Source organism: Salmo salar, chromosome ssa11 (assembly GCF_905237065.1).
Source record: "Salmo salar chromosome ssa11, Ssal_v3.1, whole genome shotgun sequence".
NCBI lineage: Eukaryota > Metazoa > Chordata > Actinopteri > Salmoniformes > Salmonidae > Salmo > Salmo salar.
The window spans coordinates 94727051-94743362 of record NC_059452.1 but is presented as its reverse complement, the minus strand read 5'-3'; the positions used below and the strand labels follow the sequence as shown (position 1 = coordinate 94743362).

At 46.8% G+C, this 16312-nt stretch overlaps 1 protein-coding gene across 1 annotated transcript in view; it reads right to left on the bottom strand.

Annotated features, from left to right (window-relative positions):
* Positions 1-15724, bottom strand: part of LOC106563697 (pecanex-like protein 3) — a 34077-nt gene extending 18353 nt beyond the window's left edge. Inside the window, exons 1-23 of the mRNA XM_045690108.1 lie at positions 13765-15724; positions 12955-13163; positions 12658-12763; positions 11687-11726; positions 11455-11550; positions 9667-11361; positions 8828-8957; positions 8549-8718; positions 6569-6626; positions 6329-6479; positions 6032-6189; positions 5047-5200; positions 4819-4851; positions 4533-4704; positions 4323-4433; positions 4017-4218; positions 3765-3870; positions 3527-3619; positions 3237-3387; positions 2987-3131; positions 2644-2821; positions 2359-2467; positions 2043-2172 (exon numbers count right to left, since the gene is read on the bottom strand). Coding sequence (XP_045546064.1) covers positions 2043-2172; positions 2359-2467; positions 2644-2821; positions 2987-3131; positions 3237-3387; positions 3527-3619; positions 3765-3870; positions 4017-4218; positions 4323-4433; positions 4533-4704; positions 4819-4851; positions 5047-5200; positions 6032-6189; positions 6329-6479; positions 6569-6626; positions 8549-8718; positions 8828-8957; positions 9667-11361; positions 11455-11550; positions 11687-11726; positions 12658-12763; positions 12955-13163; positions 13765-13917 — 4550 coding nt within the window. The 5' untranslated portion in view covers positions 13918-15724. The remainder of the gene's footprint in view (positions 1-2042; positions 2173-2358; positions 2468-2643; positions 2822-2986; positions 3132-3236; positions 3388-3526; positions 3620-3764; positions 3871-4016; positions 4219-4322; positions 4434-4532; positions 4705-4818; positions 4852-5046; positions 5201-6031; positions 6190-6328; positions 6480-6568; positions 6627-8548; positions 8719-8827; positions 8958-9666; positions 11362-11454; positions 11551-11686; positions 11727-12657; positions 12764-12954; positions 13164-13764) is intronic.
* Positions 15725-16312: the final 588 nt, after the last annotated feature.

The following is a 16312-nucleotide window of genomic DNA, read 5'->3' as shown; positions in this document are numbered from 1 at the left end:
GGAAATTACGGTATTTGGATTTATTATGGATCCCCCATTAGTTGCTGCCAAGGCACTCTTCCTAAAGTCCAGCAAAATTAAGGCAGTTATACATTTTAAAAACATTAGAATACATTCATAACAGATTAAGTGTGTGCCCTCAGGCCTCTATTCCCACATATCTATAATACAAAATCCATGTGTACATGTGTGTATAGTGTGTATGTTATTGTGTGTTTGTATGCTGCGTATGTTATTGTGTGTTTGTATGCATGTGTCTATGTTTGTGTTGCTTCACAGGCCCCGCTGCTCCATAAGGTGTATTTTGATCTGTTTTTTTAAAATCTAATTTAACTGCTGGCATGTGTTACTTAATGTGGAATAAAGTTCCTTGTAGTCATGGCTCTATGTAGTACTGTGCACTTCCCATAGTCTGTTCTGGGGACAGTAGAGACCTCTGGTGGAATGTCTTGTGGGGTATGCATGGGTGTCTGAGTTGTGTGCCAGTAGTTCAAACAGACAGCTCGGTGCTTCAACACATCTCACAAATACAAGTAGTGATGAACTCAATCTCTCCTCCACTTTGCCATGCATATTATGACATGCACATTATTAATGTTAGCTCTCTGTGTACAGCCAAGGGCCAGCTGTGCTGCCCTGTTCTGAGCCCATTGCAATTTTCCTAAGTCCTTGTGTCACCTGACCACACGACTGAACAGTATTCCAGGTATTACAAAACTAGGGCCTGTAAGACCTGCCTTGTTGATAGTGTTGTTAAGAATGCAGAGCAGACCTCTCCCCATCTTAGCTACTGTTGTATCAATATGTTTTTACTATGACAGTTTACAATCCAGTGTTACTCCATGCAGTTTAGTCTCCTCTACTTGCTCAATTTCCACATTATTCATTACAAGATTTAGTTGAAGTTTAGGGTTGAGTGAATTATTTGCCCCAAATACAATGCTTTTAGTTTTTGAAATGTTTAGGGCTAACTTATTCCTTGCCACTCATTCTGAAACTAACTGCAGCTTTTTATTAAGTGTTGCAGTCATTTCAGTTGCTGTAGTAGCTGACGTGTATAGTGTTGAGTCATCCACATACATAGACACACTGGCATTCCTCAAAGCCAGTGGCAGGTCATTAGTAAAGATTGAAAAAATTCAGGGGCCTAGACAGCTGCCCTGGGGAATGCCTGATTCTACCAGGATTATGTTGGAGAGGCTTCCATTAAAAAGAACACCCTCTGTGTTCTGTTAGACAGGTACCTCTTTATCCACAATATAGCAGGGAGTGTAAAGCCATAACACATACATTTTTCCAGCAACAGACTATTATCGATAAAGTCAAAAGCCGAACTGATGTCTAACAAAACAGCCCCCCCAATCTTTCCCCCCCCCCCATCAATCATTTGTCTAAGTGCTGTGCTTGTTGAATGTCCTCCCCTATAAGCGTGCTGAAAGTCTGTTGTCAATTTGTTTACTGTATAATAGCATTGTATAGCATAAATAGCAAACGTTTTGGTAACAGGCTGATTGGCCGGCTATTTGAGCCAGTTAAGGGGGCTTTACTATTTTTATGTAGGGGAATAACTTTTGCTTCCCTCCAGGCCTGAGGGCACACACTTTCTATTAGGCTTAAATTGGAAATATGGCAAATAGTAGTGGCAATATCATCTGCTATTATCCTCAGGAATTTTCCATCCAAGTTGTCAGACCCCAGTGGCTTGTCATTGTTGATAGACAACAATCCTTTTTCACCTCTTCCACACTTTACAGAATTCAAAATACAATGCTTGTCTTTCATAATTTGGTCAGATATACTTGGAAGTGTAGCGTCAGCGTTTGTTGTACTAGTCATGAGACAGGTGACGGCTGTGTATAAGGATAATGCAGTCAGCTAGCTATCACTGCAACAGATGGATTTAGACATGGCATTCATCTCCTTCATCAGGTTAACATTAACCTCTTAACTGCAAAAAAACACCCCATCAACTGCTGGTGTCCTGGACAGCCTCCGGTTACATCTCTACATCTCCCTGACTCCTGGAAAAGGGAAGAACTCACTTGTAGTCTCTCTCCCAGAACTTGACAGGCCTGGTGTAGGAGGTGATGAACACAGCACTGCCCAGGACAGGGTTGAGGGGGGTGGAGAAGAGAGCAGAGAACACAGCCTGGACAAACAGCATGGCTGAGTCTGAGGAGTAGAGGGGGTTAAGGAGTTCTGACAGACACCACTAACACAGTGCAGCCAATGGACACAGCATTTACTGTTATTATACACTTTGTTCCACTGGCAAATGAGCAAGTGGTAGCGCAGAAAGACTACATCCTTGTTAAGTTCAAAAAGTTTACAGATCCCAGTGCCAGGGTAGAGGGATACGGGGCACAGCGAAGGGCTGGGCGAAGGCGTGGAAGGCGGAGCCCCAGGTGATCTGCCAGGGAGCGATGTAGGTGAGAACAAAACGCAGCTTGTAGAGCAGGTCCCAGAGCTATCAAGAGAAACCATACAATCCAATGTCAGCAATCCAGCACAGCCAGAAATGACTTGAGGTCAGTGCATTACAACTAAACACAGTTCAGTATGTGCAGATGAATTCATTTGGTTGAATGTGTGCTAAAACAAAGTCCCAGGGAGGAGTACGCGGAGCTAGGCGGTGGCAGGTACCTTGCTGAAGAGGATAGACATGAGGTAATAGTCGAGCAGGAAGGTCTCTGAGAAGTGTGGGTAGTCGAAGAGGAAGAATAGGGCGGTAAAGCACAGCGTGACGTACTGCAGGGACGGGGCACAGAACGACGAACGCAGCAGCTTCATCCCCGCCAGAGAGATGAACAGAGCACGGCCACTGGAGGAGGGAACAGAGAGGAGGGGGAGACATTAAAATACATATGATGCAAATACAAAGCGTGTTCTCACTGAACTCTGATTAGACGGATGGATGGGATGAGATTCAGAAGAGGAGGGTGTCTGTATGGTGAGGAGGTTGGTATGGGATGGCTGGGTTGCTTACTAGATGTTCAGTTTCATTGGGTTCTGGCTGACAAGCTGGGCTTCTGTAGTGAGGGAGTTGAGCACCACCGCCGGGTAGATTAAATACTTCTCCAAACACTGCAACCACGCATACAGCTTCTCAAACCACATCAGCTGGGCGGCATCTGGGAGGAACAGGGCACAGCAAAACATCGATGACAAACCTGAGGCCTTGACACAATTCTTACGGATGTGTGAGTGAGTTTAGAGGTGGGTGGGTTGCTACTCACCGCGGACCTCAAACTGGCTGTACTCTCGAGAACGGAGGACAGGGTGGGCCAGGCAGAACCAGGGCAGCTGCTTGCGGAGCTGAGGCAGCAGGTAGTGTGTGAGGAAGCCCACCCCCCCGGCCACCATGTACAGGATGTAACTTAGAGCAGGCTGGAGGGGAGAGGAGGAACAGGAGGTCTCAGAGAACACACACTCACACTGCGGAGTGCCATAACCAATCAGAAGGACTCCCTCTATACATTGAAACATCCCATTTCTTCCATATCTGGTCGACCAGGTGTTGACTGACCTGCAGAGCGATGAAGACAGTGCTGGCACTGACGGCAAACGTGATGACAGCCATGAGGGGACACATGACTAGGTCAGAGTGGAAAATCTCTTTCTGTAAAACACAGACAGAGAGACGAGTTTTAAAACCTCAGAACACCAACAGCAGAGAGGGATGTCTTGGTATGCATCCCACATGGACCTTGGTCAATAGTAGTGCACTATATAGTGAATATGGAGCCATTTGGGACGCAACTTACCACAGAGTTGCGTAGTTTCTCAGGCAGGGGGTCTTTGATCTCCAGAGGAGGCTCCTCAGGGGTCCGACCCAGCAGCTCAGGAAAGAACTTGGAGCGGACCAGAGACCTAGAGCAAAACACATACAGGGAGATGTTGAACATGAGAGAAGAGGAATGGAGAGGTTGTTCAAATGACAGCTAGGATCTGGGAATGTTAGCTACATGTACGACAAGGTACCACTAGGTATATACAGGTAGTAGAGGTACACAGACCACAGGATGATGGGGTCGCTGCTTTGGCGGCTCAGGTGGTAGGAGAAGGCCAGGAGCAGACCACAGAACACTGAGAACAGTACTGGCACATGGGGATGTTCCCAGGGAGCAATGATAGCACCAAGACAGAACCCATAGAGCAGCGCGGTCACCAACACACTGCGTAACAGGCTGTACAGAGACGACAGGGGGCTGGTGGTGGCTGTGGAGAGGAACACACACAACAAGGTCAACAGGCATCACTCAACAATGACAGTATGTTGTGTGTAACTGTGAATTACAGTGAATGTTATGGACCAGTCTTACCCGTTCCCCCAAAAATGTGCATGTCGACCTGCTCCAGAAGACACATGAGGAAGGTGTTGACCTGAGGTACAAGCCCAAACAGGAAAATGATGGGGAAACACAAGGTGAACACTGGGGGGAAGAAAGAGATAGAGAAAGTGTGTGAGTGGGTCTGTTGGTCATAATACATCTGCAAAAGCGCACAGCTAGAAGAGTCTAACTCGGACTGACCTATGAGCACGTCCCTGGCACAGAGCAGGAAGTGAGTGGAGAAGAAGGTGACGCCGTAGAGGGAGAAGGGCTGCAGGTGGCCCGAGCGCCCAGCCAGGTCGAACACCCAGACATGAGCACAGCACAGGCAGAAGTAGACGGGCCGACTGTACACGATGACCCAGTTATGGCCCTGATGGGTTAGACCAGACAGTCATCAGGTTGTGTCATCAAAACAAGAATCAACAATGGAACGGTTCCAAAGTGGATAATGACCAAGTCAGATGTTTGGATGACATCTACCTACATGCATTGGCGAGGCTGCATCTGGTTGAACACTCTGAGGAAAGAGACCAAAGTGTCAGTTCAGACACTAACACATTACTTCACTTCAAGTTAACGCTGGTTTATAACAGTTTAAACACCTAAAATGCATCGGCAGTTGATGAATAAATAGGACCAGATACCTGTATTAATAAAAAAAGGGAATAGGAATTGAATAGGGACTTGATTCCTTACGACTTGTGTTGCGTACCTTTAGTAGTGAGTACTGACAGCTGGCGATGACCAGGCAGAACTGGAAGACCCAGATGTCCCTGAAGAAACCCTGCAAGAGGAGCAGGAACCCCAGGAAGGCCACCATGCTGGCCAGCACCACCGCAAACACATTCTCTCCTACACCACGGTTCCTACAGGTGACACACAATGGAAGATACAGTAGGAGGTCGTTTATACTGTTAAAGGTTGCAAAATTCCAGTAACTTTACCAAATTTCCCAAGTTTTGAAACCCTAACAATGTCTCTCCACAGTATAGACCTCTAACTGAACTATGGCTTTCTCCTCAATAACGATGACAAACATTGGGTGATTTTACCACTGAGATAAACTAGCTAGCTGCTGTGGTTCATTGGGTGATTTTACCACTGAGATAAACTAGCTAGCTGCTGTGGTTCATTGGGTGATTTTACCACTGAGATAAACTAGCTAGCTGCTGTGGTTCATTGGGTGATTTTACCACTGAGATAAACTAGCTAGCTGCTGTGGTTCATTGGGTGATTTTACCACTGAGATAAACTAGCTAGCTGCTGTGGTTCATTGGGTGATTTTACCACTGAGATAAACTAGCTAGCTGCTGTGGTTCATTGGGTGATTTTACCACTGAGATAAACTAGCTAGCTGCTGTGGTTCATTGGGTGATTTTACCACTGAGATAAACTAGCTAGCTGCTGTGGTTCATTGGGTGATTTTACCACTGAGATAAACTAGCTAGCTGCTGTGGTTCATTGGGTGATTTTACCACTGAGATAAACTAGCTAGCTGCTGTGGTTCATTGGGTGATTTTACCACTGAGATAAACTAGCTAGCTGCTGTGGTTCATTGGGTGATTTTACCACTGAGATAAACTAGCTAGCTGCTGTGGTTCATTGGGTGCTTTTACCACTGAGATAAACTAGCTAGATGCTGTTTTTCATTGGGTGATTTTACCACTGAGATAAACTAGCTAACTGCTGTGCCTCACCTGTCCAGTAGTGCCAGCAGGGCCAGACGGTCGTAACGCACCCTCAGCCACTTGCCTGGCAGCACCCAGAAGCGGTAGTAGTGTTTGGGCTTGGCCTTCTCTTCGATCATCAGCGTGTTCTCCTGGGACTCATGCAGAGATTCATGGTCCAGGTCAAACTAGACACAGGGGCGTGGGTTTGAGACAAATATCATGCATATTCTACAAAAACCAAAGCCATATACAAGAAATGTCCAGCGGGTTGATTTGTCAAAAATACATGATACGCTGCTGAAACAAATTCTAACGGTGTCTCACCTCTGGCATATCTGACATCTCCAGGGGCACCCTGCGCACCTGCATGCCCTGCAGAACCACAGGCCTGGGCTGGAGCACTGTGAGCACCGGTGCCCCATCCTGGACATCATTGGAGGTGAAGCTGGAGGACTGGGACTGTCTTTCCCGCTCCCTAAGAGGAGAAAAAGAGGGAGGGGCTAAGACATTATATCAACATCAGTTTCAAACAAAAAGTCTGAGGCTCATCAGAGAGACACTTACGCCACTGGGTCCTCATAACCGCCTCCAGCAGGTCCAAACGTGTACGATCTCTTCACTCCTGAAAAAACAAACAGCAATGAATGGAGAGGATCCACTACAGTGTGAACTGGGACAGAATCACCCCCGAAGAATCTAACTCTTCCCTTTCCTAAAGCTAGCCCCAGTCTAACATCCCCACACTCACCACCCTCGTCATAGAAGTAGTGTCTGACATCCCCACACTCACCACCCTCGTCATAGAAGTAGTGTCTAACATCCCCACACTCACCACCCTCGTCATAGAAGTAGTGTCTAACATCCCCACACTCACCACCCTCGTCATAGAAGTAGTGTCTAACATCCCCACACTCACCACCCTCGTCATAGAAGTAGTGTCTAAAATCCCCACACTCACCACCCTCGTCATAGAAGTAGTGTCTAACATCCCCACACTCACCACCCTCGTCATAGAAGTAGTGTCTAACATCCCCACACTCACCACCCTCGTCATAGAAGTAGTGTCTAAAATCCCCACACTCACCACCCTCGTCATAGAAGTAGTGTCTAAAATCCCCACACTCACCACCCTCGTTATAGAAGTAGTGTCTAACATCCCCACACTCACCACCCTCGTCATAGAAGTAGTGTCTAAAATCCCCACACTCACCACCCTCGTCATAGAAGTAGTGTCTAACATCCCCACACTCACCACCCTCGTCATAGAAGTAGTGTCTAACATCCCCACACTCACCACCCTCGTCATAGAAGTAGTGTCTAACATCCCCACACTCACCACCCCCGTCATAGAAGTAGTGTCTGACATCCCCACACTCACCACCCTCGTCATAGAAGTAGTGTCTGACATCCCCACACTCACCACCCTCGTCATAGAAGTAGTGTCTGACATCCCCACACTCACCACCCTCGTCATAGAAGTAGTGTCTGACATCCCCACACTCACCACCCTCGTCATAGTAGTGTCTAACATCCCCACACTCACCACCCTCGTCATAGAAGTAGTGTCTAACATCCCCACACTCACCACCCTCGTCATAGAAGTAGTGTCTAACATCCCCACACTCACCACCCTTGTCATAGAAGTAGTGTCTAACATCCCCACACTCACCACCCTCGTCATAGAAGTAGTGTCTAAAATCCCCACACTCACCACCCTCGTCATAGAAGTAGTGTCTAAAATCCCCACACTCACCACCCTCGTCATAGAAGTAGTGTCTAACATCCCCACACTCACCACCCTCGTCATAGAAGTAGTGTCTAAAATCCCCACACTCACCACCCTCGTCATAGAAGTAGTGTCTAACATCCCCACACTCACCACCCTCGTCATAGAAGTAGTGTCTGACATCCCCACACTCACCACCCTCGTCATAGAAGTAGTGTCTGACATCCCCACACTCACCACCCTCGTCATAGAAGTAGTGTCTGACATCCCCACACTCACCACCCTCGTCATAGAAGTAGTGTCTGACATCCCCACACTCACCACCCTCGTCATAGTAGTGTCTAACATCCCCACACTCACCACCCTCGTCATAGAAGTAGTGTCTGACATCCCCACACTCACCACCCTCGTCATAAGTAGTGTCTAACATCCCCACACTCACCACCCTCGTCATAGAAGTAGTGTCTAACATCCCCACACTCACCACCCTCGTCATAGAAGTAGTGTCTAACATCCCCACACTCACCACCCTCGTCATAGAAGTAGTGTCTAAAATCCCCACACTCACCACCCTCGTCATAGAAGTAGTGTCTAAAATCCCCACTCACCACCCTCATCATAGAAGTAGTGTCTAACATCCCCACACTCACCACCCTCGTCATAGAAGTAGTGTCTAACATCCCCACACTCACTACCCTCGTCATAGAAGTAGTGTCTAACATCCCCACACTCACCACCCTCGTCATAGAAGTAGTGTCTAACATCCCCACACTCACCACCCTCGTCATAGAAGTAGTGTCTAACATCCCCACACTCACCACCCTCGTCATAGAAGTAGTGCACAGCCCCCTCTGTGGTGTCGTCGAAGGTAGAGGCCTCGTGGACCCCCGCGCGGGGCAGCAGTAGTGAGGTGGCAAATTGTAAGGCAGAGGGCAGGGTCCGGGTCCGTGAGTGTGAGGAGGTACGGGCACGCTGGAGGTCCTGGAGACTACAGGAAGACACAGGAGATGGCCTTTATGTAGCATGGACATACAGAGATGATTGGCATAAGGGACATGGCTAGAGCGGATGGTGTGGAAGTGTTACACTAGACCAACCTGGGTGGGGAGCCCATGGTAGAGGGGGGTGGTGTGGGATTGCTCCCCGCGTTGTGTCGCCTGCGGATGGCCTGGGTCCTCTTCACACTGCTCACTGAGTCCCGCTTGCCCCCCTCCTCTGGGGCCAGGGCTGAGGCAGCAGATACTCACATTAGTACCAGGATGTACATTTCAGATGTTAAGTTCTAGAAATACCAACCTGGCCCTTATTAATCTAGTAAATACAGCAAACAATCAATCTTTCAATGACACTTGAGTCATTTAACAGACGCTCTTATCCAGAGCAATTTACAGTTAGTGCATTCATCTTAAGATCGCTAGGTGAGACAAACACATATCACAGTCGTAGTAAGTACATTTCTCCTCAATAAGGTAGTTATCAGCCAAGCCAGTGCTAGCAGGTAAAGCCAAGCCAGTGCTAGCAGGTAAAGCCAAGCCAGTGCTAGCAGGTAAAGCCAAGCCAGTGCTAGCAGGTAAAGCCAAGCCAGTGCTAGCAGGTAAAGCCAAGCCAGTGCTAGCAGGTAAAGCCAAGCCAGTGCTAGTAGGTAAAGCCAAGCCAGTGCTAGCAGGTAAAGCCAAGACAGTGCTAGCAGGTAAAGCCAAGACAGTGCTAGCAGGTAAATTAAAGTTTGAGTGTTATTTGTTGCCATTTTTTTTGTTGAGTTTCACATTTCAGAGCTTTCCATCTTGAATGGGACAGAGTGGGAATCAGAGTAGGAGTGCTAATCTAGAATCAGTTTAGCCTTTTAGATTATAATGAATAGACACGGAGGACCTGTTCCTAGATCAGCACACTTTATGAATACAGGGCCAAAGTTAGCGTGAATAGTATGTGTCACCTCCCCCCACAGCTCCCTCCTCCACCAGTTCCCCGGCCCTCCAGCCCATCTGGTTGCCAGCCCAGGAGCCTCCCAGAGAGTCCAGGCGATGGTGGTGAGTTCCAGGGAAGCCGTCTGTGTGGCTAGTCCGGGCCTCCAGGTCTGACTTGGAGATGGTGAGGGGTCGTGGGGCAGGGGTGGAGGAGGTCAGCATGGTGGAGGGCAGGACCACAGTGTTAGTGTGGCCCCCACCGGCCTCGTCCATACTGAGCACCCTGGCATGAGTCTTAGCACTAGCCGTGCTGGCTGACCTCTGTGGCCTCTGGGAGTGGATGGGGCCAGACGTCTCGGACAACGTTCCTTCCCTGGGGATGGGCAGCTGGGTGGAGGGGGGCGGGTTCGTAACGCCAGCGTTAGCGAGGTTGGGGGAGTAGCAGGAGGTAGAGGAGCTGGAATCATCATCGTCAGAGCTGTAGTGTCTCTGGGAGCCCAGACTGGAGCCGTCATCCTCGTCACTGGAGTCCTCAAAGAGGTTCTCGCTGTAGGTCTTAGCCCCCAGCCGACTGCGCACTGGGATGTAGTCTCTGTGCTGTCCGTGGTGCCTCCTGTAGGAGCCACAGTCAAAGCTGCTGCTTCCCCCTCCAGCTCGCTTGCGAGGGGCTTTCCTGCGGCCAGGCTGGTGGCCAACACAACCACCACCGGTCCGCAGCAGCTTCAAGTCTTTGGGGCGCACCACCTGCTGGGCCAGCAGAAAGGGCTGCTCAGAGGGCAGGAAGGGGATAGAGGAGACAGGATGATCAGGTTCAGAAGACACTAGACCCAGGGCCAGCCCTGACGGCAACGAGCTAGCCTGCCGCGGAGGGGGGAGGGGGGGGACGGGGACCGTCCTGTCCAGATCACATGCCTCTGAGTGCCCACTACTGGAGGGAGACAAGTCCTGGAGGGAGGGGGGCTGTGTAATATCTGAGGGGACAGGTGGCAAATCTTCCCCTTCCACTAGTGTCTTATCAAGCCCCTGGCCCAGAGAGAGCTCTTTGGAGGGGGAGCGCAGAAGTTCGCTGTCCGACAGATCATCAGTATCACTGCCCCCCTGCAGTACAGGCTCCTCTGCTGGCTCTAGGGTACTGGTGCCCAGGGCTGGGGCAGAGGTTGGCGCCCCTGAGTCTATGTTATGTGGCAGGCTGAGTGAAGGGCTCTCCAGCTGGGTGGAGTCAGTCTTCTCACTGCGGTAGCTGCTGACTGTGCTGAGGGTCTCACGGTCCGTGGTCGCTCCGCCCCCGCTGAAGCAGCTGTCTGTGGAGCCGGCAGTCATGGCCACCCCACTGCGGCTGCCTGGGTGCTCTGTTCCCGGGGCGAAGGCCACGGGGTCAAGGCCCAGCCCAAGCAGGTTTTCACTTAGCTCCTCACTCAGACTGCTCTTTATGAGAGGGCTGATGGGAGCATCCCCCAGGCTCTCTGACTCAGCAGAGGGGCCCAAGGGGGAGTAGGGCTCCTCAGGACTCTGCTGAGACAGCTGCTCCAGCATGCCCTCAATCTCCTCCAATTGGCCCTTATCTCCTCCGTCTTCCTGACTGGAGGGGGACGGGGGGATAGAGATGCACATCCCAGGTTGGAAGCTACCAAATCCCCCTGCTATCCCTGTTCCCACTCCCCTTAGATCAGGGAACTCTCCCCCTACAGCAGCAGCCAAGCAGGACGGGACCATGTTGGCAACATCTGTAAGTGAAAGCCCAAACTTAGTACACACATGCCAAAGAAAAGACTAACATGGACAAAATACGAGATGTCTATTTGCAGTGTAATCCTTACGGATGGGGTCCTGGGAGCTGTGGCAGAAGATCTCCCGGCGAGCTGACGTGACAATCAAGTTATTGCTGCATTGCTCTCGCATCAGATCCTTGATATCTGAGAAGAGAAGAAGCAGTCCCTAAATTAGACTGCTAACCATGTTGGACAAAAAAAATTATCATCCGTCAGTCAGATCAGCTTTACCCAACCACAACACTGAGGTTAGAGTGGGGTTAGATTATATATACTATACCCTTGGAGCCTCTACTGTCATCAAGCTGGGGCAAAAACTCCTGAGGAAAAAAACAAACATTTGTTCGATTAAGAAAGAATATCATAGGAATATAAATAATTTGCAGGGGAATACAGGGGTTCTAAGCTAACATGCTATTATTTTAAGATGGTCATACCAAGGATCATTTAGCTAATTCATTTTCAATTTCAAGACCCCTTAAGGTATAAAAAAGATATAATGTATAAAGAAAATATTGTATGAAACACTGAATTTGGCATTACTGCTATTTGCCAATAGAAATGCATTGAATAACAGATTCACAGCATGGACCAACAGATGGTCCAAAAATAAATCAAAAGGAAGTTTGTTCTGAAGTGTCTGTCCTATATCTGAGAGAAATAAGAAAGATCAAGAAACACATTTTTTTTTTAATGCATGTATTAATCCCTTATTTAGGCACTAAATTATCTCCATATACACTTCCATAAAACATGTTTGCTGGTACCAGGGACCTTCAGACGAGTCTTGTGAGTGTCAGAGCAAAATCGTGTTTGTCCACAGAGGGGTCATATTAGTGTGTAGCCCAAACAGTTTGGACGCTACAGACAGAAGTTGTCAGAAGAGGCTGTACCGACTTCAGAGTATTGAGAGTGTTCTAGAGCAAAACGGAGAACACCATCACGTTTGTGAGAGTCTCATCTTTCAATAGAGTGGCCAAACTGGTCGAAGACCGATTTTCAGGATGTCTCATGGTCTGACAAACACCGCTCTAGCTCTGCCACCTTTCACCGCAGGTCTGGAACGGCGATATCAGCGTATTGTGGACGCAGCTTATGCAAAAAAACTTCTCTATTCTCTAGCTTAAACAGACCAATTTTAATGGGGATTTTTTATTATGTTAATTTGATTCTGCGGGGGCGCAGAAATTGTAGGGTAATGGTTAAGAGAGAGTACGTTTGTGTGTTGTGTAAATGCAAGTCAGTTCTCACCGACACCTGGTTGAGTCCAAACAGAGAGTGCTGGGAGCTGCAGCGAACTGGAGGTGTTGAGTTGACCTTTCTGAACACAGTCATCTCCACACCAACATTGCTGTCCCTGAGAGGGGAGCATACATACCAGCATGAAAAAACACAACTCAAAATCTGTCCACAATCATGTGAAATAATAGCCCTCAAAGCATCAACACAAATGAGCCTCTTCACTCAGATGTACATAGAATAACATCTTGTATTTTTACAAAGTTTGACAAAAAAATTATTCCATTAGGATATGGAATCCGTCAGTACCTATGCTGGTTCCCATCGTGGCCTCCTGACCCATCATCCCCCTCTTCTAGCCGTGGGGCGTCGGTTATGTGCGAGACCTGCCTCTTCTCCACCATCTCCCCCAGGTCGAACATGGCATGGAGGTGGAAGTTCACTGCCTTTATGGCTGTGAAGAAGGCTGCCACCACAGCACAGTAAACAGCTGCCACAACAAGGCTGGGGGGGAGAGACTGGACAGGATGACCAGAGAGAAAAAAAGAGTGAGTCAGAGCTAGGAATACAAAGTAGGCTAGCCCATGATAAGGGTACAGAAACAACACCCAGTCCTCAATACCAGTAAATGAACCATAACACAAACGCTTCCCCTAGATAGGCAAGCACATGGAAATATTGGACATATTACAGACTAGGAAGGACCACTCCACAAAGATTACAGCCACGACAGCTTGAGAGGACATAACAGGCCTGGTTTCCAGGCAGCACTCTTCACTAGAGTAAATACTAACGCGTAAACAAAAGCTCAAACATTAAGGTAAAGAGATGCAATAGGACGCCAAGTGTGGAAGAAAATACAGTTTTGAATTAATACTGAGGGGAAAATGGTACTCTCCTACTCTGTTCCACTTTGTTACCAACATGGTTCTGCTCCTCCGTTCTATGATAAAACCAGTTCTCATTTGATCTGAATAATGGCCATCTGATATACATTTATTAGTGCAGTATGTAAAAACTGCCTGACTAACTTGACATCCAGTTTAAAGAGAATTCCTAGAGAACAGGAATTCTTCCATCTATAGAAATAACCAAATTGTCACCTCCAAGAATCCTCACCATGTATAGCAGGAAAGGGAAGGCCAGGAGAAAGATCCAGAGGTATAGGTGGAAGCAGTTGGAGAACGTGCTCTGGTGGGGGTCCACATACCAGCCTCCTGTGATTGAAGCCCACACCCCCTGCCGCAGTATCTGAAAAGCTTGGGAACCCATCGTCCCCCTAAGAGCAGCCAACCCAGGATTGCAAGGCTTCCTCTAAGGCTGGAGCTCCTAATGGCACAGTTGTAGCCACCCTGTCACGTGTCTACAATGGCACTTCCATTGAGGATAACAAGTTAATAACACAGTTCTCTTCACTTTCGGGTTTATAATCCTTAGTGTATCTCAAGGGAGTCCGTGCATGCTCTTTTTCAGGGATGGGCTGCTTTGCGGTGCAGTTCTTGCAAAAAAGTAACCCTTGCTTTGTTATCTGGAGATTGACTTTTTGGCACACTGGTGGTGACCCACTGACTAAATAACAACATTCATTTGAAAGAAAAATCACAACTGCTTTGGTTGGTTTCTTCACACATTTCGAGTCACACTTCAGTAAATTTAAAGTGGTTTCTGATAACATCATTCAGAGCAAGACGCTGTAGTACACCTGTCTAACTTCACAGAGAATCTTAATAATGCTCCTCATCTCCAACTCACATGGCGCTGTAACTGTGTTCGACTGTTCCAACTTCAGTGGCCAAGTGTAAATTCTTCAGATATGTATTTGGAGTGATCAACCTCATGAGATCTGAATCTTTATGCATCCTGATAGATTTTCAGAATAAACATCTGCAAAAATACTCCATAGATATGTATACTAGCAACTAACATAATCTGTCTGAATATGCCAATGCAGAAAGCTAGTTACCCATTAGTTAGGTCTATTAACTTGTTTATAACCCAGCTAGATAGGAATCCTGTTTTTCATGAATCCCTCTGTATAGTTTCAAGGCCAACCCTACTTCCACTATCCTGTCACCTAGTTAGTGATTGATAGACAATCTAACGTAACGTTACTGTTTTCTACAGTTAGCTGGCTGGCTAGGTCATGCTAGCTAGCAGTTGTCTACATGTTATTCTAGCTAGCCACCACAATTTCCTTCAGACGTCATTTGCCAACCAATGCACTTCACCAGCAGACATAAATTAGCAAACTAACGTTACTTATCTAGCTGATTTGTTAACAGAAAAACTTGGCAGTTTGTATCTTATAAATCATCTACGTTAGTTAACTAGCTATAGCTATTTGTCTATCTGCGAAACATTGCTACTTAACCAACTTAGCTAGCTACTAACGTTATGCTTACAAAACAAGACAAACGTGTAATTTCGAGATAATAACACTTATAAACAACGCAGTATAATGTGTTGGATTAAACCAAATCGCTGACAGTTTTGGTAGCAATCACATCATGAAAGATCCCCACTAACGTTACTAACAGAAATGGGTTACTAGTACTTCAGTTTACAAACAGGAACGCTCGATTAGCATGCTAGCTAGGCCACATAAAAATAAAACAGCCAACGCTATCTATCAGAATTGGGACGGAGTGTGGCTAGATAGCAAGCTAAAAAAAAGTTGGTAACCTATCGTGATAGCTATATTAAATTGATTGTAAACTATTCTAAATCAACGCTGCCCAGATTTTCCTCTTCTCTTCCGTGTTGAGCAGTTCTGTAAACGTTCGCTAAAGAATCTATGCTTTTTCCTTACCACCGCGGGTTGCTAGCTTACCACAGTTGGCTAACAATATTGTTTTTCAGATGATTATGGTCTTTCTTCTTTTGAAAGACACAGTGAATATATATTTGTTGGTTAAGAGAAACTGGCAGTTGGTACATATTTGCGTCATTGCCCTTATCATGTGTCCGCTGGTTAGCTAGCTTTAAAAAATCTCCTCCTCGTTAGCGCGACTGCTACAATCACTCGTTTATCCACACGCGAAGCAAAAAAACAACATTCCACAGTCAAAGATGGTGGATAAATGAAGATAGTTCACTCAGGTCGTTTACCATTGAAAACATTTTAAGTTCCGGTCTACCTAAAGGGGTGGGTCTCATATAGATAAGAGAGTCGCCCCAAGAGAGAAGTTTTATTGGCATTCACTAATTGGAAGTAGATTGGAAAAAAGCATGGTTAATACATTAAAGGTTTTGTATACCAAACAAGGTTAGAGGTCCATCATTCTGAAGGGATTTCATATTAATATACATATATATCCAACAAATGCCTTTATTACGAAGTTCACAGATGTGGATGAGAATGGCTCTTTTTGAGGTAATACATCTGAGTCACTGTGTCACCATTTGAATGAATGTAATGTAATATCCAAATGCTGGGATGATCTTGTTGTATATTTCTCAAATAAATCTATTTATAACTTTACCTAGGGAAAAAAAACTAGAACATTTTGATAACAATAAGTCAGATTTCATTGTGAATGTCTTAATACTAATGAGTAATTTCACAAGTGTACATTTTCAAAGAAGACCCTCAGATTTCAAGCCTTAATGTAATAATAATAATAATTCATTAAACTTCTATAGTGTGAGTGAACGTTTAGCTTGATTA